The sequence below is a fragment of the Bos indicus x Bos taurus genome, chromosome 6 (genome assembly GCF_003369695.1).
Source record: "Bos indicus x Bos taurus breed Angus x Brahman F1 hybrid chromosome 6, Bos_hybrid_MaternalHap_v2.0, whole genome shotgun sequence".
In the NCBI taxonomy this organism is placed as follows: Eukaryota; Metazoa; Chordata; class Mammalia; order Artiodactyla; family Bovidae; genus Bos; species Bos indicus x Bos taurus.
Genome location: NC_040081.1, coordinates 84779973 through 84806152, shown reverse-complemented (window position 1 = coordinate 84806152; position 26180 = coordinate 84779973). Strand labels below are relative to the sequence as shown.

The 26180-nt window shown below is 38.0% G+C and overlaps 1 protein-coding gene across 4 annotated transcripts in view; it reads left to right on the top strand.

Moving 5' to 3' along the window:
- SULT1B1 (sulfotransferase family 1B member 1) overlaps positions 1-26180 on the top strand; it is a 43300-nt gene that overhangs the window by 833 nt on the left and 16287 nt on the right. Inside the window, exons 1-5 of one of the 4 annotated variants that reach the window (XM_027544664.1) lie at positions 1702-1795; positions 1919-1995; positions 16547-16718; positions 16995-17123; positions 23465-23562. In XM_027544664.1, the coding sequence (XP_027400465.1) occupies positions 16571-16718; positions 16995-17123; positions 23465-23562 (375 nt within the window). In that variant the 5' untranslated portion in view covers positions 1702-1795; positions 1919-1995; positions 16547-16570. Of the gene's footprint in view, positions 1-1701; positions 1796-1918; positions 1996-16546; positions 16719-16994; positions 17124-23464; positions 23563-26180 lie in introns of those variants that run through there. The other 3 variants (XM_027544663.1, XM_027544665.1, XM_027544660.1) reach the window with 3 other exon arrangements.

The window sequence follows — 26180 nt, the reverse complement described above, 5'->3', positions numbered from 1 at the left end:
CCATTTTCCTCTTTTATTCTATTGTGTGTTTGTGTGTGCCAGTCGTATCCAACTCTTTGTGACTCTATAGACTGTAGCCTGCCAGGCTCCTCGGTTCATGGGATTTTCTATTAATGTTTCTTAAGTCAATTTTAGACATTTTAATTTTTAACTTATCACTCAACTGGGTAGATTTGTAGTATTGTGTAGACTGTACTATATAACACATTAAAAGTTTTTGTAATTTTTTGTCATTTTAAGATTTAAGAGACTTCTAGGAACTGATTTTTTAAAGTAAATATCCCTCATCAACCATCTGCCAAAGTATCTTACTCAATAATGTTAGTGGTAGCTCAGCTGGTAAAGGATCTGCCTGCAATACAGGAGACTCTAGTTCAATTCCTGGGTTGGGAAGATCCCCTGGAGAAAGGATAGGCTACTCACCCCAGAATTCTTTGTCTTCCTGCTGGTTCAGATAGTAAAGAATCCACCTGCAATGTGGGAGACCTATGTTCAATCCCTGGGTTGGGAAGATCCCCTGGAGGAAGGCTTGGCAACTCATCCCAGAATTCTTGCCTGGAGAATCCCATGGACAGAGGAGTCTGGTGGGCTACGATCTGCGGGATCGAAAAGAATCAGACACGACTAAGAGACTATGCACAATCCTATATCTTTGGGCTCTCTCCCCTGAATATATCTTCTCATATAGTTCTAAACTCATCATCATCCACTGGTCATGATGAGGCAATGCTAATCCCAGACTGTTACTCCAAGGTTCTTGAATTGGTTACACCCACTTCCCAGATGTGACTAGTATGTAGTCATTATCCTTTTGTTACTCATAGCCCTCCTTCTCTGACAACATTTTTGCAGCATGAGGAGTTGAAGTTTTTGTCAGAGGGAAGTTTGCTTTGTCAAATAAACAAACAAAAAAAATCCCCTACAAACTGTGAACACCCTTAACCAAATGAGATAAATCAGGAACACCTTTGACTCTAGTCCGGCCTACCCAGGCAGTATGACCAAGTGAGCAAAGCTGGGAAAACTGAACTCTATTTCTGAGACACACCTCACTTGCTATGAGTCTGAGCAGACTTCCTGCAACTGTTTCCTAATCTCAGTCTGTAAAATGAAAGTAAGATTTATCATCAGGGAGATAATATATATGAAGCACATTCAATATAATTTATTTTCTGGAAAACAATTCATTTTTATAAATCATTTATATGCACTCTATATTGTTAGAGAGTACCTTAATAGTAGTTTAAAACCATGCTTCCCCAATTTTCTTCTAAATGTAAGCTACTTGGGGATTTTATTAAAATATAAGTTCTGGTTCTGGATTGGAGCCTCAGATTCTGCATTTGTATTACAAGCTATCAAGTGATGACAATAGTGCATGGGGCTTGCATATGTACCATATTTAAATAGCAATTATGAATCAATTATGTAAATATAAGACAATCAGTTCAGGTCAGTTCAGTCACTCAGACATGTCCGACTCTTTGTGACCCCATGAACCACAGCACGCCAGACCTCTCTGTCCATCACCAACTCCTGGAGTTCACCCAAACCCATGTCCATCAAGTCGGTGATGCCATCCAACCATCTCATCCTCTGTTGTCCCCTTCTCCTCCTGTCCTCAATCTTTCCCAGCATCAGGGTCTTTTCAAATGAGTCAGCTCTTCGCATGAAGTGGCCAAAGTATTGGAGTTTGAGCTTCAACATCAGTCCTTCCAATGAACACCCAGGACTGATCTCCTTTAGGATGGACTGGTTGTATCTCCTTGCAACAGTACAAGTTAAATTAAAATGAGTAAGTAAAGAAACTAAAAAGTTTAAGACATGAAATGGAACCAGGAATGATGTTATAAATGTATAACATAATGTTAAGCACATATTATGTGAGAAACAAATTTGTCTGTGTGATTTGTTGCAGACCATATGGAAAATAAATCTGTGTCCTCAATACCTACTTGCTTTTCCGATGACAATTTGTGTGTTTAATAAGAGTTGGTAAGTGGAGTTACATTTCTACTAAATGCTAAATTCCAGAGCCAAAAATAAAAAAAGAAAAGAGAGCCTCATTTATTTTTCTCAACTGATTCAGAATATGCCAGTGTTCAAATGAGGCCTGGAATTGATATTTACCTTTACATAATCTGGAAATTTTAATTTGCTAAGTAATTAATAGAATAAAATGTTTCAAGGAAAACTATTTCATTTACTATGTGAAGCTCAAATCTAATATCTGAATATACTATGTTTATTTCTGCTCTCACTCATTCCTTATATCCAAACTCCAAAGTAACACTATCCCTAAGATCTTAGAAGATTCTGTATGGGAAATACATGTCGCATCATTCATTCATTCATTTATTCAATTCATTTAACACCTATTTTATTCTCGGTACGGCGTTTACCTACTCAGTTCCTCTTCCTTTCACTTCTTGCTCTGTTGAATTTTTGACCAACCACATTATTTGTTCCATTCTTGAAGCTGCTGACATGTTCCAGAATTTTTTCTGGACCTAACAAGGGATTACAGATGCAAACAGATAGGATAATTAAGAAGCATCATGAAGACAGCAATTTAATATGGAATATTTAATTTTCTAAAATGCCCAGACCACATAGCTCTCACCTGCATCCTTGTTTTCATGTCTTGCTGGCTCTAAACCTATTTGTGTCCTGTGCTGAGACTGCTTTTTCATTTAGATACTCTTTTCTAGGCTCCTCAGGTCCCCAAATCTTTTACTCTGTGAGCAGTAATGAAGATGTAAAATTCAAATTATTTTTCCTATATTTCTAGCATAAGATGCCATATATTTTTAGACAAATGCATTATATAATAATAACTTTTATTGGGAAAACTAAAAAATGCATTATTGTGGGCATATCCACCAATTGTCAGACATAAAATATGATATATAATGTGTATCTTATAGTTTAAAATGAAAAATACATGCAGATTTCTCTCTTCTAGACTTTTTTAAACATTATTTATTATTTTGGCTGCACTGGTTGTTGGTTGCTGTGTGCAGGCTTTCTCTAGTGGCAGAGAGTGGGAGCTGCTTTTCATTGCGGTGTGCGGGCTTCTCATTGCAGTGGCTTCCCTTGTGGAGCACGGGCTCTAGAAAGTTGGAGCTTCCATAGCTGCTGCACTTGGGCTCAGTAGTTGTGGCACATGGACTTAGTTGCTCCACTGCATGTGGGATATTTCAGATGAGGGATCGAACCTGTGTCGCCTGTATATTCTTAACCACTGGACCATCAGGGAAGCCCCTCTTCTAGACTTTTTTTAAGAGCCTGGAGAATGGGGTCTAGCAGGGTGTGGAGCAGTTATCTCTAAAACACAAGGCTGTTACACAATATATTTTTCCTAATCTAAAGCATTTCTTTTTCTATAGAAAAGCATGTGAGTTTAAATAGCAGCTAGCTTTTATGTTAGTGATTTTTTTGTGTGGTTCCCATTACACAGATTGTTAGCTTAACAAGTTTCAACAATTTTCAAATCACCAAATTACTTTCAAAATATTTTCCTGATAAAATATTTGTATCAATTTGCCAATCAGCAATCAGCAGTCTTTGATGTCTAGTTATAATTATTTGCTAGAGGCAATACAAGTTTATCTGAGATACATAATTTATGTTGTTAATTCAAACTCTATTCATCTTGTTGTATACATTATCTATCATTATTATTGATTGACAAGTTCTCAGAAATAAATAGGAGAAGGCAATGGCACTGCACTCCAGTACTCTTGCCTGGAAAATCCCATGGATGCAGGAGCCTGGTAAGCTGCAGTCCATGGTGTCGCTAAGAGTCGGACACGACTGAGCGACTTCACTTTCACTTTTCACTTTCATGCTTTGGAGGAGGAAATGGCAACCCACTCCAGTGTTCTTGCCTGGAGAATCCCAGGGACAAGGGAGCCTGGTGGGCTGCCTTTTACGGGGTCACACAGAGTCGGGCATGACTGAAACGACTTAGCATCAGCAGCAGAAATAAATGGAATAGTAGATTATAATGGATCTTAAAATTTCTACATTCTTCCTTTCCTTCTATTTCTGAGAGGCTTATGTTCCTTGAGGGCAGAGAGAAGGGTTGCAAAATCAGAAACACATTAGCAAGAGCCAGGCTACAGTTTCATATCCAAAGTTCAGTGAAGATGAAGTGGAAAAAGTAAATAATGATGAGCTCTATGTGATGGTTAATTTTGTGTGTCAAAATGATTGACACACAGGAAACCCATATATTTGGTCAAAAATTATTATCAGTGTGCCTGTTAGTGTATTTCCTGGATGAGATTAACATTTGAATTATTATAGGAACAAAACAAAGTACCCTCCTTAGTGTGGACAAGCCTTATCCAGTCAGTTGAAGGTCTGAATCACATAAAAAGGCAGACGCTCTGGGAGTCAGGTGGAATTCCTCTTGCCTGACTGTTTTTGAGCTGGGATATCATGTTTTCCTATCTTCACACTTAAACATGAGTTCTCATTGGGTCTCAAGCCTGCAGGCCTTCAGAAGGGAACTACACCATTGACTGTCCTGGGTCTCCAGCTTGGGATAACTTGATTCTATTTCTCTGGAGAATCCTGACTAATATACTCTCAAAATGTTTTGAATAGGTTAGCAGATCAATAAGATTCTAATTCAGGATTATTATGATAAGAATAGTTACCACTCAAAAATATGCAAGACAATTTTTATTGTATATAAATACATACATAAAGAGATTTATCGTATGTAATTGGCTTAGATGATTTTAGAGGTGGACACGTCCCAAGATATGCAAGATGATTTGCAAGCTGGAGACCCAGAATAGCTGGTGATTTAATTCCAATTGAGTCTGAAATCTAAGAACAATGAGAGTTAATGGTATAGTTTAATTCGAAAGCTGCCAGGCTTCAGACTCAGGAAAAGTTGATGTTTTAGTTCCAACCAGAAGGCAGGAAAAAAAATGTATTACACCTCAAAGGCTATCAGGTAGGATGCATTCATTCTTACTCAGATTTATTGTTCTAATCAGGCCTTAAATTCACAGAACGAGGTCATTCCACACTAGGGAGGACAATCTGCTTTACTTAGTATTGCCCATTTAAACATTAATCTCATCCCAAAACATCCTTACAGAAACACTCAGAATAATGTTTGACCAAATGTCTGGGCATCTGGTGGCCCAGTCCAGTGGACACATAAAATTAATCATCATAGCTTCTAGGAAAAATAGAGTATCATAAATTAAATGTTCCCCTTTGTGTGAAACAACCAACAGGAATGTGGATAGAAAACAACTTGGGCCCTATTATTTCCCCTATTTACTGCTTTGAGAGAATTACTGGGCCACAACTCAGGGAGGAAAACCCAGGTACAACATCAGAAATCCAATAGAAAGTATCAGGCAAGCAAATTAGCAGAAGGCAATCATAGTGAAAGGAAAAATTAGGTAATTGAAAATAATCTAGAACTAACACAGATGTTAGAGTTAGCAAACAAATGTATTAAAACAATCATTATAACAATATTCAATATGCTCTAAAAGTTTTCTGCTTTATTGACTATGCCAAAGCCTTTGACTGTGTGGATCACAATAAACTGTGGAAAATTCTGAAAGATGTGGAAATACTAGACCACCTGATCTGCCTCTTGAGAAACCTGTATGTAGGTCAGGAAGCAACAGTTAGAACTGGACATGGAAAAACAGACTGGTTCCAAATAGGAAAAGGAGTACATCAAGGCTGTATATTGTCACCCTGCTTATTTAACTTATATGCAGAGCACTTCATGAGGAACGCTGGGCTGGAGGAAGCACAAGCTGGAATCAAGATTGCCGGGAGAAATATCAATAACCTCAGATATGCAGATGACACCACCCTTATGGCAGAAAGTGAAGAGGAACTCAAAAGCCTCTTGATGAAAGTGAAAGAGGAGAGTGAAAAAGATGGCTTAAAGCTCAACATTCAGAAAACTAAGATCATGGCATCTGGTCCCATCACTTCATAGCAAATAGATGGAGAAAAAGTGGAAACAGTGACAGACTTTATTCTTTTGGGCTCCAAAATCACTGCAGATGGTGATTGCAGCCATGAAATTAAAAGACACTTACTCCTTGGAAGAAAAGTTATCACCAACTTAGGCAGCATATTAAGAAGCAGAGATATTACTTGGCCAAAAAAGGTCCATCTAGTCAAGACTATGGTTTTTCCAGTGGTCATGTATAGATGTAAGAGTTGAACCATAAAGAAAACTGAGCACTGAAGAATTGATGCTTTTGAACTGTGGTGTTGGAGAAGATTCTTGAGAGTCCCTTGGACTGCAAGGAGATCCAACCAGTCTATCCTAAAGGAAATCAGTCCTGGGTGTTGATTGGAAGGACTGATGCTGAAGCTGAAACTCCAATACTTTGGCCACCTGATGAGAAGAGCTGACTCATTTGAAAAGACCCTGATGCTGGGAAAGATTGAAGGTGGGAGTAGAAGGGGATGACAGAGGATGAGATGGTTGGATGGCATCATTGACTCAATGGGCATGAATGTGGGTAAATTCTGGGAGTTGGTGATGGACAGGGAGGCCTGGCATGCTGTGATTCATGGGGTCACAAAGAGTTGGACATGACTGAACTGAACTGAACTGAACTGAACTGAAAAGTTGAGACAGGAAGAGTATAATCATTTCCCAAATGATCTTCTAGAGATGAAAACTATAATGTCTGAGGGGAAAAAAAAAAAACAAAACAAAAAACAAACATTGGAAGGGATTAAAATCAGATTGCACATTGCAAAAGAAAAAGTTAGTGAATATAAAGAAATATAGCCATAGACATTATCTGAACTGAAACACAAAGAGAAAAAAAAAATTTTTTTTAAATTAAAGGAGCTTCAATGAGCTGTAAACAAATTCATGTATCTTGGAGTATCAGAAGGAAGAGAAAGAGACCCTCAAAAAAGGTATTTGAAGAAATATTGAATGCAAACCCCAAATTCACAGAAGTTCAATAAACAGGAAGCACAGGCACACATACAAACCCATGAAAATAACCACATGAAGGCCCATCATAATTTAATTGCTCAAAACCAGTGATATTATAGAATATCTTAGAAGCAGACAAAAAAACAAATGCATTATACACAGAAGAACCAAGGTGAGAAAGACAACACATTTCTTGTAAGAAAAAATAAGGAGAAACAAGATGGTGGAGGAGAAGGTGGGTGTGGTGTACTTCTCTCTCCATGGATGCATCAGCAATACACCTTAAGACAAAGAAGATCTTGCAGAACACCAGTTGAGAGTGGGCAGGAGCCTTTGACCACTGGAAAGGAATATATAGTTGCACACAAATCACGGTAGGATGAAGGAAGGAGGGGAAAAAAAGGAGAGTTATCAGGACTAGACATGTACCTGGGGGGTGGGGGACCTGAAGCAGGGATCAGATACCCACATCAGGGCAATTGTTTGGGACACAGGAGAAGCATTTGAGGCTGTTGGAGAGTGCAGCAGCTCATCTGTGACAGTCTGAAAGGAATGAGAACCACACAATCTTTGCCGCAGCCCTACCTACCCTGGACAGGATTCGAGTCCCCTGGAATGCGCAGTGACTTGGAGCTGGACTGTAGGGATTGGAGAGCAATCCCAGGGTGAGATCTGCTGTTCACTGCAGGGAGACAGTGAGAGGGGATATGAGGGAGGAGGTGGAGGGGGAAATACCTTGGAAGGAAAGCTGACCAGCCATGGAGGTAAGGCAAAACTGCTGAGTCACACACAGAGGGTGGAGCCATCACTGTAGCCTCTTTTTCCCCACATGCAAGAGCCAGCAGCTGACCAATAGACCCAAGAGAGGGTATCTCTTTAAGTGCCTGATGCCCTGAGCAACAGAGAAAGATCAGATATAGAGATCCTTTGAAGCCAGATGCCAGAGGCTAGAAAAAGAAACTAATAGCACCATATTTCCTGCACCAATGGCTGCTGGCTCCCCTGTGTACACGGCATTGCCAAGGTCCCCATGATCCAAGCAGCTGCAACACCTCCACATCTGGTCCTCACTGAAGCAGACCTAAAACCTCCAGGGCAGCCTCAGGAGCAAACTCCTGTGGACGACCCACATACAGAGGTGGAAATAAAACCACAATTGAACCCCAGGGGCAGTGTGGCTAAGGAATAGGATTGAAAACCTTCCCAATAACTGTACAAGCTGCAGTTTAAATCTACATGATCAACTAGGCAGACTCTGTCTATGGAATATATAAAAGGGCAATGAGAGTTCCCACAAAAGAAAATGCAGTAGCTCTGGCATCTGTGGACAGTGGAGGCAAGAACATGCAGCATTAGAGCCAGGAACATGCAGGAGTAGGGTCAAGTTAGTCTGAGCTGTCCCCATAGCAGGTCCAGAGACCAACCAACCCATTATTGGAAGACATTTTAAGGAGGCAGAGGTGGACTATCCAAGAAAAATGTCTATTATTATTCTTATATTTTAATTTGTTCTGTAATTGGCTCTGGATTTTTCTTCCCTGTTCCTGTGGTTGATTTTATTATTGATATTACTCTATTTAAGCTTTTGAGAACTTTTTTTAAATCCAATTTTTCATTTCCTTTATATATTTCTACCTCTATGTTGGCCTTTTGCAGTTCTGTGGAATTTTTTTTTCTTTTAAAAATTTTTTCTAAAATTTATTTTTTGATATTTTTCATATATATATATATAAAATATATTTGTGTGTGTGCTAAGAAGCTTCAGTCATGTCTGACTCTTAGTGACACTATGGACTGTAGCCCACCAGGCTCCTCTGTCCATGGGGTTCTCCAGGCAAGAATACTGGAGTGGGTTGCCATGCCCTCCTCCAGAGGATCTTCTCAACCCAGGGATCAAACCCCCATCTCATTATGTCTGTTGCATTAGCAGGCAGGTGTTTTACCCCTAACAATACCTGAGAAGTACCACCCCACTTTTTTATATACTTGGATTTAACTTTGCTTTTCTATTTTTTTCTTTTTCTTTCTTTTATTCATCATGTTTGTTAGTTTTTGTTTGTTTTCTTTGCTTTATTTCCTAGTTGGCATTCTGCTTTGGTTTTGTTTTTCAGTTTGTGTTTTACTTAGCTTTGATTTTAATTGGTCTATATCATTTTTGGTTTCCTTTGCTTACTGGGTCACCCTCTTGTACTTTCTTTGGACTGTTTTGGTTTCGTTTGTGTGTTTGTGTGTGCATGGGTGTATATTCTACTGTTTAAAAATTATTAGTCTGATTTTGTACTTACCATTGTCTAAGGGTCATTTTTTGTTTCTTGTTTTATTTTTTCTTTTGTTCTTGTCTATTTTAATCATCTTTAATGCCATAACTTACAAATTGTGTAATCTCAGATCCCTGGCCAGAAATCGAGCCTGAGCCTTTGGACTGAAAGTGTTGAGTCCAGGACCCTAGACTGCCAGAGAACTTCTAATCCCAGGAAGTATTAGTTAGTGAGAACTGTCATGAAGGCCTCCAACTATATACAAGACCTGGCATCACCCAGTTGCCCACAACACCCAGTGAAGGACACCTTGCCCAAATAAGCAAGACAAAATTACAAACCCAGTCATCAGTACAGAGGATTCCCAAAGACACTCCAAAATATACCACCTCACACAGCCCTCCCCATTAGAGGGGAAAAAAAAAGCAAAACCTCACCACCTCCCACCAGAACACAGGCACAATTCATTCCCAGTACAAAGCTTACACAAACCACTGGACCAAACTTACCTACTGAGGGCAGAAACCAAATGGAAGAAGGAATATGACCCTAAAGCCTATGAAAAAATGACCTCAAGCACAGTAAGTTAGAAAAAATCTGAAAAAGAATTCAGAGTAATTATAACAAGATGATACATAACCTCAAAAGTAGAATGGAGAAAATGAAAGAATTGATTAACACATTTAGCAAGGACCTAGAAGAAATAAAGGAAAAACAAACAGAGATGAACAACACAGCTACTGAAATTAAAAATACTCTAGAAGGAATCAATAGCAGAAAAACTGAGACAAAAGAATGGATAAGTAAGCTGGAAGGTAGAATGGTGGAAATAATAGCTGAAGAGCAGAATAAAGAGATAAGAATGAAAAAAATTGAGGATGTCTCAGAGATCTCTGGGAAAATATTAAACACATCAACATTTGAATTATAGAGGTCCTAGAAGAAGAAGATAAAAAGAAAGGGTCTGAGACAATTTTTCAAGAGATAATTGAAAACTTTCACATCATGGGAAAGGAAATAGACCAAGTCCAAGAAGTGCAGAGAGCCCCATACAGGATAAACCCAAGGAGAAATACACTGAAACACATAATAATCAAACTAATAAAGATTAAATTCAGAGAAAGAATATTAACTGTAGCAAAGGAAAAGCAACAAGTAACATACAAGGGAAACTCCATACAATTAACAGCTGATCTTTCAGTAGAATCTCTGCAAGCCAGAACGGAAAGGCAGGATATATTCAAAATACTGAAAAGAAAAAATCTACAACCAAGATTACTTTACCCAGCAAGGATCTCATTCAAAATTGATGGAAAAATCAAAAACTTACAGACAGTAAAAGTTAAGAAAATTTAGCAACACCAAGCCAGCTTTACAACAAATGTTAAAGGGACTTCTATAGATAGGAAACACAAGAGTAGGAAAACACCTACAAAATCAAACTCACAACAATTAAGACAATGCCAGTAGGAACATATATATCAACACCTATTTTTAATGTAAATGGATAAAATGCTTCAACCAAAAGAAAAAGACTGGCTGAATGCATACAAAAGCAAGACCCATATAGATACTGTTTACAATAGATCCACTTCACACCTAGAGACACATACAGACTGAAAGTGAGAGGATGGAAAAAGGTATTCCATTCAAAAAGAAATCAAAAGAAAGCTGGAGTAGCAATTCTCATATCAGACAAAATAAACCTTAAAATAAAGAATATTGTAAGAGATGAAGGACACTCATTATGATCAAGGGATTAATCCAAGAAGAAGGCATAACAATTGTAACTATTTATGCCAACATAGGAGAACCTCAATACATAAGGCAAACACTAATAGACATAAAAGAGGAAATTGACAGCAACACAATAATAGTAAGGGACTTTAACACCCTACTTACACCAATAGACAGATTATCAAGCCATAAAATTAATAAGGAAACACAAGCCTAAAATGACACATTAGGCCAGATGGAGCTAATTGGTATCTTCAGGACATTACCTCCAAATGCAGAATACACTTTCTTCTCAAGTTCACATGGAACATTCTCCAGGACAGACCCCAACATGGGTCACAAATAAAGCTTCAGTAAATTTAAGATAATTGAAATTATATGAAGCATTTTTCTGATCATAACACTATGAGACTAGATATCAATTATATGGGAAAAACTGTAAAAAAAAACCCCCACAAAAACATGGAGATTAAACAATACATTTATAAATAATGAACAGGCTACTGAAGAAATTAAAGAGGGAAATAAAAGTATTCCCAGAAACAAATGACAATGAAAATATGAAGACCCAAGACCTATGGGATGCACCAAAGGCAGTTCTAAGAGGGAGTTTATAGCAATACAATCCTGCCTCAAGAAACAAGAAAACCATTGAATAGACAACCTAACTTTACACCTGAAATAACTTGAAAAAGAAGAATAGAAAACCCCAAAATTAGCAGAAGGAAAGAAATGATAAAGATCGGAGCAGAAATAAATGAAGGAAACAATAGTAAAGATTAGTAAAACTAAGATCTGATACTTTGAGAATATAAGCAACGTTTACAGACCATCAACCAGAATCATCAAGAAAAAAAGAAGAATCAAATCAACATAATTAGAAATGTAAAAGACTAAGATACAACAGACAACATAGAAATAAGAAGGATCATAAGAGACTATTTCGAGCAACTATATGCCAATAAAATGGACACCTGGAAGAAATGGAGGCAAAAATATGCAATGGGGAAAAGATGGTCTCTTTAATAAGTATCCTGGAAAAATTGGACAGCTACTCTTGAAAGAATGAAATTAGAACACTTTCTAAGATCATACACAAAGATAAACTCAAAATGGATTGAAGTCATAAATATAAGACCAGAAACTATAAACCCTTAGAGAAAACATAGGCAGACACTCTATAATATAAATCGCAGTAATATCCTCTATGACCCACCTCCCAGAGTAATGGAAATAAAAACAAAAATAAACAAGAAAGACTTAATTAAGCTGAAAAGATTTCATGGCAAAGGAAACTATAAACAAGGAAAAAATAATACCTTGGGAAAATGGGAGAAAATAATAGCAAATGAAACAACTGAAAAGGGAATAATTTCCAAAATATAAAAGCAGCTCATGAAATCAATACCAGAAAAAAAAAAAAACCCAATAAAAAAGTGAGCAAAAGACCTGAACAGACATTTCTCCAAAGAAGACATATAGATGGCTAATAACGCGTGAAAATAAGCTCAACATCACTTATTCAGTTCAGTTCAGTTCAGTTCAGTCACTTAGTCGCTTCCGATTCTTTGTGACCCCATGAATCGCAGCAGGCCAGGCCTCCCTGTCCATCACCAACTCCCGGAGTTCACTCAGACTCACGTCCATCGAGTTGGTGATGACATCCAGCCATCTCATCCTCTGTGGTCCCCTTCTTCTCCTGCCCCCAATCCCTCCCAGCATCAGAGTCTTTTCTAATGAGTCAACTCTTCGCATGAGGTGGCCAAAGTACTAGAGTTTCAGCTTTAGCATCATTACTTCCAAAGAAACCCCATGGCTGATTTCCTTCAGAATGGACTGGTTGGAACTCCTTGCAGTCCAAGGGACTCGCAAGAGTCTTCTCCAACACCAAAGATCAAAAGCATCAATTCTTCGGTGCTCAGCTTTCATCACAGTTCAACTCTCATCCATACATGACCACAGGAAAAACCATAGCCTTGACTAGATGGACTTTGTTGGCAAGGTAATGTCTCTGCTTTTGAATATGCTATCCAGGTTGGTCATAACTTTTCTTCCAAGGAGTAAGCGTCTTTTAATTTCATGGCTACAGTCATCAGCTTCAGTGATTTTGGAGCCCAAAAAAATAAAGTCTGACACTTTTCCCACTGTTTCCCCATCTATTTCCCATGTAGTGATGGGACCAGATGCCATGATCTTCATTTTCTGAATGTTGAGCTTTAAGCCAACTTTCTCACTCTCCTCTTTCACTTTCATCAAGAGGCTTTTTAGTTCCTTTTCACTTTCTGCCATAAGGGTGGTGTCATCAGCATATCTGAGGTTATTGATATTTCTCCCAGCAATCTTGATTCCAGCTTGGGCTTCTTCCAGCCCAGTGTTTCTCATGATGTACTCTGCCTATAAGTTAAATAAGCAGGGTGACAACATACAGCCTTGATGTACTCCTTTTCCTATTTGGAACCAGTCTGTTTTTCCATGTCCAGTTCTAACTGTTGCTTCCTGACCTGCATATAGGTTTCTCAATATATAGGTCAGGTGGTCTGGTATTCTCATCTCTTTCAGAATTTTCCACAGTTAATTGTGATCCACATAGTCTAAGGCTTTGGCATAGTCAATAAAGCAGAAATAGATGCTTTCTGGAACTCTCTTGCTTTTTCCATGATCCAGCAGATGTTGGCAATTTGATCTCTGGTTCCTCTGCCTTTTCTAAAACCAGCTTGAACATCTGGAAGTTCACGGTTCATGTATTGCAGAAGCCTGGCTTGGAGAATTTTGAGCATTACTTTACTAGCTTTTGAGATGAGTGCAATTGTGTGGTAGTTTGAGCATTCTTTGGCATTGCCTTTCTTTGGGACTGGAATGACAACTGACCTTTCCCAGTCCTGTGGCCACTGCTGAGTTTTCCAAATGTGCTGGCATATTGAGTGCAGCACTTTCACATTATCATCTTTCAGGATTTGAAATAGCTCCATTGGAATTCCACCACCTCCACTAGCTTTGTTCATAGTGATGCTTTCTAAGGCCCACTTGACTTCACATTTCAGGATGTCTGGATCTAGGTCAGTGGTCACACCATCATGATTATCTTGGTCGTGAAGATCATTTTTGTACAGTTCTTCTGTGTATTCCTGCCACCTCTTCTTAATATCTTCTGCTTCTGTTAGGTCCATACCATTTCTGTCCTTTATCGAGCCCATCTTTGCATGAAATGTTCCCTTGGTATCTCTAGTTTTCTTGAAGAGATCTCTAGTCTTTCCCATTCTGTTGTTTTCCTCTATTTCATTGCATTGATTGCTGAGGAAGGCTTTCTTATCTCTTCTTGCTATTCTTTGGAACTCTGCATTCTGATGCTTATATCTTTCCTTTTCCCCTTTGCTTTTTGCTTCTTTTCTTTTCACAGCTATTTGTAAGGCCTCCCCAGACAGCCATTTTGCTTTTTTGCATTTCTTTTCCATGGGGATGGTCTTGATCCCTGTCTCCTGTGCAATGTCATGAACCTCCGACCATAGTTCATCGGCATTCTATCTATCAGATCTAGTCCCTTAAATCTATTTCTCACTTCCACTGTATAATCATAAGGGATTTGATTTAGGTCATACCTGAATGATCTAGTGGTTTTCCCTACTTTCTTCAATTTATGTCTGAATTTGGCAATAAGGAGTTCATGATCTGAGCCACAGTCAGCTCCTGGGCTTGTTTTTGCTAACGGTATAGAGCTTCTCCATCTTTGGCTGCAAAGATGTTTTCGATGTTGACCATCTGCTGATGTCCATGTGTAGAATCTTCTCTTGTGTTGTTGGAAGAGGGTGTTTGCTATGACAAGTGTGTTCTCTTGGCAAAACTCTATGTAGCCTTTGCCCTGCTTCATTCTGTATTCTAAGGCCAAATTTGCCTGTTACTCCAGGTGTTTCTTGACTTCTTACTTTTGCATTCCAATCCTCTATAATGAAAAGGACACTTTTTTGGGGGTGTTAGCTCTAAAAGGTCTTGTAGATCTTCATAGAACTGTTCAACTTCAGCTTCTTCAGCCTTTTTGGTTGGGGCATAGACTTAGATTACTGTGATATTGAATGGTTTGCCTTGTAAATGAACAGAGATCATTCTGTCATTTTTGAGATTGCATCCAAGTACTGTATTTCAGACTCTTTTGTTGACCATGATGGCTACTCCATTTCTTCTAAGGCATTCCTGCCTGCAATAGTAGATATAATGGTCATCTGAGTTAAATTCATCCATTCCAGTCCATTTTAGTTCACTGATTTTTACAATGTTGTTGTTCACTCTTGCCATCTCCTGTTTGACCACTTCCAATTTGCCTTGATTCATGGACCTGACATTCCAGGTTCCTATGCAATATTGCTCTTTATAGCATTGGACCTTGCTTCATAAATGCAAATCAAAACTACAGTGAAACATCACCTCACACTGGTCAGAATGGACATCATCAAAAAAAATCTGCAAACAGTAAATGCTAGTGAGGTTGTGGAGAAAAGAGAACCTTCTTGAACTATTTGTGGGAATGTAAATTAATACAACCACTATGAAAGAACAGTATGGAGATTCCTTAAAAAACTAGGACTAAAACTAACATACGATCCAACAATCCAACCACTGGGCATGTATCCTGAGAAAACTTTAATTGAAAAAAACGTATACCCCAGTGTTCATTGCAGCGTTATTTACAGTAACTAGGACCTGGAAGTACTCTACATATCCACTGATGGATTAATAGAAAAAAAAAGCTGTGGTACATATATACAATGGAATATTACTCAGCCACAAAGAGGAACACATTTGAGTCAGTGCTAAAGATGTGGATGGACCTAGAGCCTATTATACAGCATGAAGTAAGTTAGAAAGAGAAAAACAAATACTGCATATTAATGAATGCATATATGGAATCTAGAAAGATGATACTGATGAACTAATTTTCAGGGCTGCAATGGAGATGCAGACATAGAGAACAGATTTATGAACACTGGGGGGAGGGAAGGGAAGGAGAGAGTGGGAAGAATGGAAAGAGTAGCATAGAAACATATACATTACCATATGTGAAATAGATAGCCAATGAGACTTTCCTGTATGACTCAGGGAACTCAGACCAGGGCTCTATGACAACTAGAAGGGTGGGGTGGGGCGGGAGTTGGGAGAGAGGTCCAAGAGGGAAAGGACTTAAGTTTACCTATGGCTGATTCATACTGATATGTGGCAGAAACCAACACAATATTGTAAAGCAATTATCCTACAATTAAAAATAAATAAATTTTAAAAATGAGATTCAACAGGAGTATGATGAAGAATGATAGGTCCAGATTTTTTTAGCGTATTTCTGGAAAATGGGATTTTTAAGTGTTCACTCCTATTTCTTTCCCAGGCTTCCATTCCACTAAAGACCTTTGATCTGCTTGTCACTAAGCCAGCTGCTGCTCTTGCAATCTACTGCTGAACACCCATAAAAATGCCCTTTGTATTTAGACTTCTTGTTCTCTCTGTGTTAAAGGCCAGTTTTACTCTGTCAAATTGCCGTGTCTTAATAACTTTAGTTACTCAGCTTTCTAGTTTCATTCTCTCTTTTCTCCATGATTTGACTGTGCATTAGGTATTTGTATAATCTGGAACAAAGATGACTTCTCCAAAAGATGTCCTGAGAAAAAATCTGAAGCTAATCCATGGCTGTCCCATCACTTATGCTTTCGCAAACAACTGGGAAAAGATTGAACAGTTCCAAAGCAGACCAGATGACATCATGATAGTCACTTACCCCAAATCAGGTGAGTTCTGTGACCTGACAAATGCAGGTCTAACTTCAACTTTTGTTTCCTGAAAATTAGCTTCTGTACAAAATTGTTAATGTACTAAATAAAATTAGTATTCCTAACAGTCAGTCTATCCCCCTACTTTGATTATATGAAAATAGACATTTGGGGCATAGAAGGGGAAATTCTACAGAATTAATTTTCTAAGAGAGTATATTAAGATGGCAGGCTTCCAACAGGGACCTTCCCCCACATTCGGGTGAAGGTTAAGAAAATGTTCTTTTGCCACAGGTACCACTTGGATCAGTGAAATTGTGGACATGGTTCTACATGATGGGGATGTTGAAAAATGTAAGCGAGATGTTATAACTGCTAAAGTTCCAATGTTGGAACTGGCTCTTCCTGGACTAAGGACTTCAGGTAATTTTAAATGACCCAGGAATTATAATTTTATAGCAACATATTAGTATCACATTAGTTACTGTATCTGTGATTTCCATTCAAGAAGAATGGAGTGTATTTGGTAACATGAAATAGAAGCATGCAAGTAGAACGGTAACCAAGGCATACAGAGAAACTGTAGTTTAGTCCATCGCATGCACATCCAGGTATAATAACCAAAGATAAAAGAATTCTGTTATGGAAAATGACTAGAAATCTCACTGATAAAAAAGTTTCTTACCTTTTACTGAGTTCTGTTGTATAAAATTTATTCGACTAATTTTTCAATTTAGAATATTATTGTAATTAAATAAACGTGTGTGTATGCTCAGTCTCTTCAGGCATGTCCGACTCTTTGTGACCCCATGGACTGTAGCCCACTAGCTCCTCTGTCCAGGGGATTCTCCAGGAAAGAATACTGGAGTGGGTTACCATGACCTCCTCCGGGGGTTCTCCCTGACCCAGGGGTCAAACCCACATTTCTTGCATCTCCTGCATTGCACGTGGATTCTTTTAGTGCTGAACCACTGAGGAAGCTTCAACTAAATAAGTACCAATGCCTTTTAAAATAAAAAATTCATTATTAATAAATTTGGCGGTATATGAGTATCCTATATTTTATATTTTATTCTTTAAACACTGTTGGCTGAGATGGTTAAGCCCCTGTCTGCAATGCAGGAGACCTGGGTTCTATCCCTTGGTTGGGAAGATCACCTGGAGAAGGAAATGGCAGCCCACTCCAGTATTCTTGCCTGGAAAATCCCACAGACGGAAGAGACTGGTCCATGGGGTTGCAAAGAGTTGGACACGACTGAGCAACTCCATTTCCATATTTTATTGGCAGCCCTATAAGGCTGTTTATAATTTCTCCTATTTAGCCTGGCATTGCCTAAAGCAGCTTAAGTTCTTTTTTCTTAATCACTGAATTTCTTGGTGGCCAATTGTAGTGTAAAACCTAATAGTTTGGTTTTGTATTTTTCTTTTTCATAATCCAAGTGCCTGACATATGCTTTAATTGCCAATGAAGCATCAAAGAGGCAATTATTTTAAAAAAGGTGATTGCTAATAAATCTTGGTTTTTTTCTTCCTGTGGTTTAAATTTCTGCTTTTATGTTTTATTTATTTTTTTAATTTAATTTAATTTTATTTTTGAACTTTATAATTGTATTAGTTTTGCCAAATATCAAAATGAATCCGCCACAGGTATACATGTGTTCCCCATCCTGAACCCTCCTCCCTCTTCCCTCCCCTACCATCCCTCTGGGTCGTCCCAGTGCACTAGCCCCAAGCATCCAGTATCGTGCATCGAACCTGGACTGGCATCTCGTTTCTTACATGATATTTTACATGTTTCAATGCCATTCTCCCAAATCTCCCCACCCTCTCCCTCTCCCACAGAGTCCATAAGACTGTTCTATACATCAGTGTCTCTTTTGCTGTCTCATACACAGGGTTATTGTTACCATCTTTCTAAATTCCATATATATGCGTTGGTATACTGTATTTATGTTTTTCCTTCTGGCTTACTTCACTCTGTATAATAGGCTCCAGTTTCATCCACCTCATTAGAACTGATTCAAATGTATTCTTTTTAATGGCTGAGTAATACTCCATTGTGTATATGTACCACAGCTTTCTTATCCATTCATCTGCTGATGGACATCTAGGTTGCTTCCATGTCCTGGCTATTATAAACAGTGCTGCGATGAACATTGGGGTACACGTGTCTCTTTAAATTCTGGTTTCCTCAGTGTGTATGCCCAGTAGTGGGATTGCTGGATCATAAGGCAGTTCTATTTCCAGTTTTTTAAGGAATCTCCACACTGTTCTCCATAGTGGCTGTACTAGTTTGCATTCCCACCAAGAGTGTAAGAGGGTTCCCTTTTCTCCACACCCTTTCCAGCATTTATTATTTGTAGACTTTTGGATTGCAGCCATTCTGACTGGTGTGAAATGGTACCTCATAGTGGTTTTGATTTGCATTTCTCTGATAATTAGTGATGTTGAGCATCTTTTCATGTGTTTGTTAGCCATCTGTATGTCTTCTTTGGAGAAATGTCTATTTAGTTCTTTGGCCCATTTCTTGATTGGGTCGTTTATTTTTCTGGAGTTGAGCTGTAGGAGTTGCTTGTATATTTTTGAGATTAGTTGTTTGTCAGTTGCTTCATTTGCTATTATTTTCTCCCATTCTGAAGGCTGTCTTTTCACCTTGCTAATAGTTTCCTTTGATGTGCAGAAGCTTTTGAGGTTAATTAGGTCCCATTTGTTTATTTTTGCTTTTATTTCCAATATTCTGGGAGGTGGGTCATAGAGGATCCTGCTGTGATGTATGTCAGAGAGTGTTTTGCCTATGTTCTCCTCTAGGAGTTTTATAGTTTCTGGTCTTACGTTTAGATCTTTAATCCATTTTGAGTTTATTTTTGTGTATGGTGTTAGAAAGTGTTCTAGTTTCATTCTTTTACAAGTGGTTGATCAGATTTCCCAGCACCACTTGTTAAAGAGGTTGTCTTTAATCCATTGTATATTCTTGCTTCCTTTGTCAAAGATAAGGTGTCCATATGTGCGTGGATTTATCTCTGGGCTTTCTATTTTGTTCCATTGATCAATATTTCTGTCTTTGTGCCAGTACCATACTGTCTTGATAACTGTGGCTTTGTAATAGAGCCTGAAGTCAGGCAGGATGATTCCTCCAGTTCCATTCTTCTTTCTCAAGATAGCTTTGGCCATTCGAGGTTTTTTGTATCTCCATACAAATTGTGAAATTATTTGTTCTAGCTCTGTGAAGAATACCGTTGGTAGCTTGATAGGGATTGCATTGAATCTATAAATTGCTTTGGGTAGTATACTCATTTTCACTATATTGATTCTTCCAATCCATGAACATGGTCTATTTCTCCATCTATTAGTGTCTTCTTTGATCTCTTTCACCAGTGTTTTATAGTTTTCTATATATAGGTCTTTGGTTTCTTTAGGTAGATATATTCCTAAGCATTTTATTCTTTCCATTGCAATGGTGAATGGAATTGTTTCCTTAATTTCTCTTTCAGTTTTCTCATTATTAGTGTATAGGAATGCAAGGGATTTCTGTGTGTTGATTTTATATCCTGCAACTTTACTATATTCATTGATTAGTTCTAGTAATTTTCTGGTGGAGTCTTTAGGGTTTTCTGTGTAAAGGATCATGTCATCTGCAAACAGTGAGAGTTTTACTTCTTCTTTTCCAATTTGGATTCCTTTTATTTCTTTTTCTGCTCTGATTGCTGTAGCCAAAACTTCCAAAACTATGTTGAATAGTAACGGTGAAAGTGGGCACCCTTGTCTTGTTCCTGACTTTAGAGGAAATGCTTTCAATTTTTCACCATTGAGGATAATGTTTGCTGTGGGTTTGTCATATATAGCTTTTATTATGTTGAGGTATGTTCCTTCTATTCCTGCTTTCTGGAGAGTTCTTATCATAAATGGATGTTGAATTTTGTCAAAGGCTTTCTCTGCATCTATTGAGATAATCATATGGTTTTTGTTTTTCAATTTGTTAATGTGGTGTATAGCATTGATTGATTTGCGGATATTGAAGAATCCTTGCATCCCTGGGATAAAGCCCACTTGGTCATGGTGTATGATCTTTTTAATGTGTTGTTGGATTCTGATTGCTAGAATTTTGTTAAGAATTTTTGCATCTATGTTCATCAGTGATATTGGCCTGTAGTTTTCTTTTTTTGTGGGATCTTTGTCAGGTTTTGGTATTAGGGTGATGGTGGCCTCATAGAATGAGTTTGGAAGTTTACCTTCCTCTGCAGTTTTTTGGAAGAGTTTGAGCAGGATAGGTGTTAGCTCTTCTCTAAATTTTTGGTAGTCCTAAGGGGAAAGTTCATAGCAATACAGGCATACCTAAAGAAACAAGAAAAAACTCAAATAAATAACCTAACCCTATACCTAAAGCAACTAGAAAAGGAAGAAATGAAGAACCCCAGGGTTAGTAGAAGGAAAGAAATCTTAAAAATTAGGGCAGAAATAAATGCAAAAGAAACAAAAGAGACCATAGCAAAAATCAACAAAGCCAAAAGCTGGTTCTTTGAAAGGATAAATAAAATTGACAAACCATTAGCCAGACTCATCAAGAAACAAAGGGAGAAAAAACAAATCAATAAAATTAGAAATGAAAATGGAGAGATCACAACAGACAACACAGAAATACAAAGGATCATAAGAGACTACTATCAACAATTATATGCCAATAAAATGGACAACGTGGAAGAAATGGACAAATTCTTAGAAAAGTACAACTTTCCAAAACTGGACCAGGAAGAAATAGAAAATCTTAACAGACCCATCACAAGCAAGGAAATTGAAACGGTAATCAAAAATCTTCCAGCAAACAAAAGCCCAGGTCCAGACGGTTTCACAGCTGAATGCTTTTATGTTTTAAATTCACCATTAAAGAGTGAGCAGTTAAAACCCTAAGCCTCCCACTCCAGAATAAAATAAAAGCAGAACTCCGGGCCCACTCACTCTTTCTCCACCAATGACCTTGCTGTGTGGCACCAGGTGTGCTATACAATTTCCAGGTCCTGTAAGTAACAAAACTTTATTAAAAAAAAAAAAATTTGGTAGATTAATTTCTTAGATCCTTGCTGTAATTAAGTAAAGAAGTACCAATTCTTAAAATACAAAATTTATTTTTAATGATTCATTTTTTCATTGCACAAATATTTATTGAGTATTTCTAAAGAATTATGCACTGATCTATGGACTAGATATAAAATAATAAGTAAACTGGATTTCCTGTCCCCAATGAGCTTACAATAATATTGTGACATTAAATAAGTAATAAACTAATGATATATGAATACTGTTAGTTTAACATATCCAGAGGTAGGGCTCTATGAAAGGGAACGTGAGATTTGACTTTAGACTATATATTTAGGGATCTTAGCTCTGAATGGAGACCTAAAGCTTTGTACACAGCTAGAGAAGGCATATTTCAGGAAGATGAAGGAGTAGATATGGTGGCCTAGATGCAGAAAAGAGCTGGGTGGTAGTCTCTGGGGATTAAAAAAAAATCACCACCACCAAAAATCAACAACAATGAAAGATTGGAAAGGTGAGATTTAAAACAATTGAAGACTAGACAGGGCTTATAATTCTTAGGAATATTCAGTGAACTAAGAGAGAATCAGCAGACTAGGGTGTCCTGTAGGCAAGTGAGAATGGTTCGAAAGCAAGGGTTGGCTCTCGAATGCTGCTGGAAACATGGGATAAGAAGACACTATTATGGTGGTGAATGTGTCTATCAGTGTAAAGAGAAGAATTCATATTCTCTCCTCTACTAGAACTCATTACTTCTACAGTTAGACAAGGATCAACTGAAAAGGTGTTGTTCTTTCTGTGTGGTTGTCTGAAGTCAGAAAGGAAATGATAAGGCTTGCAACTAAAGGATCATTCTGGGACAAGTAACCAAAATGAGTGCAGAATGAGTTGAGTTTCCAGAACAATAGAAAAATATTAAATGAAAAAGTGATAGAATCAAAGTAATAAGGGACAAGGGAATCAGATAACTGATGAGAGATGAGGGTAGGGTGGAGAACAAGTCTGTGAAGCCTCACCAGAGAGGGAGTAGGTGAGATATAGCAGGTGAAGGAGAGTAAACTGGCACTCAGATTTATTCTGGAACCTGAATGTGCATACTTGAGATGTCATTACATATTCCCAACATTCATATTTATGTGTGTAGGAGGATTCTTTAAAGGACCCTGCATGGCAAAATAATCACAAGACAGAAAAGGCTGAGAAATCTTTTGGTGAAGTTAGGAGACAGAATGAAGCAACAGGTTCATTTTGTATATACATGGTGTGTGTGTATATATATATATATGACTCATAAAGGAGATAATGAAAATGCAGATATAACAGCTGATGCTCTACAAATATATCATGTATACTATCAATATAATAGCTGTTGCAAAGCATAAGTCAGTGTGAGGTATGATGAAACTCCAAATTGCTAAGGTTGGTATTATTACTCCTCATTTTGGAAGTGAAGAAAGTGAATCCTTGAAACTCCAGGATACTTTCAAATGCTTGATGATGAATAAGTGAGAAAGTTAGGATTTGAGCCCGAAGAGGTTAACAGAGAACCCAAGTCCTTATTCATTAGAAAATACTGGCTCTTAGAATCCACATTTATGAGGCTTGTGATTTGTTCAAAATTTAGCAACATTATATACTGCTCAAAAGTATTTCAAAAGGTTGGTTGAGAAATTCAGGAAATGCAGGTTCCTTGGAGACTGTAGTACCTATATAACCAAACTAAATTTCCTCAGGTTTAGAACAACTGGAGAAGAATCCATCACCCCGGGTTGTGAAAACACATCTGCCAATTGATCTCATTCCTAAATCTTTCTGGGAAAACAACTGCAAGGTATACTCTAAACAACAAGCCAGTTTTTAACATGTCTTTTAACTCTTTCTCACTCACATAGTAAAGTGATTGCTCAAAGGCTTTGTTCACCTGTTACCATAAGAAGTGAGCTATGTAAGAAAGTGTTTAAATTTGTAAAAACACAGTATGTTTTAGCCTAAACATGCATATTCAAAATTTCCAAAATTATGTAGGAACAGAATCCTTATCTCAGCACAATATTGCTACTACTCTTTCCCAGCTGTCCTCAATAGTCTAATCTTCTCTGAAAACTCAACATAAAGTTGTCAATTCTTATTTGTTTGGTAAAATTCTTCAGTGAGACATCTGAGCCTGGGTATTTGCTTTTAGGAAACTTTTAAATTGTAAACTTCCCACCCCCACCCCAATATTTTGAAGCTATTCAGATTATCTGTCTGGCATTTACTAGTTTATCACATGTTGGAATCTAAGTTGTTAAATTCTAAGTTGTTGAACTTTGTAATGAAAAGTTGTTGGGAGCAGGAGCCGCATTCCTGGCTGTCCAGGCGCCCATGGGAGCTCACAGTGCACCGAGGCTGGGACTGTCTGGGCAGAGCACACAGGCGTGGAGACCCGCACAAAGGCATCTGCTTGCTCCTTGACTGCCGCACTCTCAGGTTCTGCCTTGGAGGAGGAAAGAGGCTCAGAAATATCAAGCGGATTGCTCAAGGTGGCACAGCAAGTAAAACGCAGTGCTTGGCTCAGAGCTCAAGTATTTCTGACAGTTGACCACTCTCCTGGCCATGCATTCTTGATTTCATGGAGATTTTCGACCATGTTGTTAAACTTGGGAGAAATGGTTTGACACCAGGGCCACAGGGCTTAGAATGAGCACCTCGTGAAAGGCTGACTTGGTGTCTCCTCTATGAAGAAGGACAAGCTTGGTCTCTGATGCCACAGTGGTGAGAAGTTAATTAAAGTAGATCATTTTCAAATGAAGCTAAGTGAACAGAAAAGACCAAGTTCTGAGCCTTTAGAGTGGGAACACTGACTCCAAGACCCTAGACTACCAGAAAAATAACACTAGGGAGTATCAAATAGTGAAAACTCACACAAAGGAAACCACTTGAAAACAAGACCCAGCATCACCCATCCACCAGTAGCACCCTGTGCAGGACACCTCATCTAAACAACAAACAAAACAACATTACAAACCCAGTCATCAGCAGCCTTGCCCATTAGAGGAAAAACGAACAAACAAAAACTCAGCACAAATCTCACCCTATACGAAGCTTACACAAACCACTGGACTAACCTTAGGAGGGCAGAAACCAAAAGGAAGAAAGAATTAAACCTTGACACCTGGGAAAAGGAGACCTCAAACACAATAAGTTAAAACAAAAAATGAAAAGGCAGAGAAATACTACACAAATGAAGGAACAAACTAGAAACACAGAAGTCAAAAAAAAAAAAAAAAAAAGAAGAGGAAATAGGCAAACTATCTGAAAGAGAATTCAGAATAATGATAGTAAAGATGATCAAAAACCTTGAAAACAAAATGGAGAAAATGCAAGAATCAATTAACAAAGAGCTAGAGGAATTAAAGAATAAACATACAAACAACACAATTACTGAAATTAAAAATACTCTAGAAGGAGTCAATAGCAGAATATCTGAAGTGGAAAAGGAATCAGTGAGCTGGAGATAAAATGGTAGAAATAACTTCTGAAGAGCAGAATAAATTAAAAAGAATAAAAAGAACTGAGGATAGTCTCAGAGACCTCTGGGACAATATCAAACACACCAACATTCGAATTATAGGGATCCCAGAAGAAGAAGAGTAAAAGAAAGGATATGAGAAAATGTTTGAAGAGATTATAGCTGAAAATTTCCCCAACATGGAAAAGGAAATAGTCAAGCAATTTCAAGAGGCACAAAGAGTCTCATACAGGATAAACCCAAGGTGAAACATGCCAAGACACATACTAATCAAACTAACAAAGACTAAACACAAAGAAAGAAAAAGATAGTGCTAAGTTGTGTCTGACTCTTACGATCCCATGAACTGTAGCCTGCCAGGCTCCTCTGTCCATGTAATTCTCCAGGCAAGAATACTGGAGTGGGTTTCCATTTCCTTCCCCAGGGGAACTTTCTGACCCAGGAATTGAACTCAAGTCTCCCACATTGCAGGCAGATGTTTTACCAACTAAGCTATGAGGGAAGTTTCAAATACACACACACAAAAAGAATATTAAAAGCAGCAAGGGAAAAGCAACAGGTAACATACAAAGGAAACCCCAAAGACTTAACAGCTGATCTTTCAGGAGAAACTCTTCAGGCCAGAAGGGAATGGCAGGATATATTTAAAGAACTGAAAGGGAAAAGTCTACAACCAGCAAGAGAACCTTGTACCCAGCAAGGATCTCATTCAAAATTGATGGAGAAATAAAAAGCTTTTCAGACAAGGAAAAGTTAAGAGAATTCAGTACCACCAAACCAGCTTTATAACAAATGTTAAAGGGACTTATGCAGTCAAGAAAAACAAGAGAAGAAAAAAGATCTACAAAATCAACCCTAAACAATTAAGAAAATGGCGATAGGAACATATATATCAATAATTGCTTTAAGTGTAAATGGATTAAATGCTCTAAACAAAA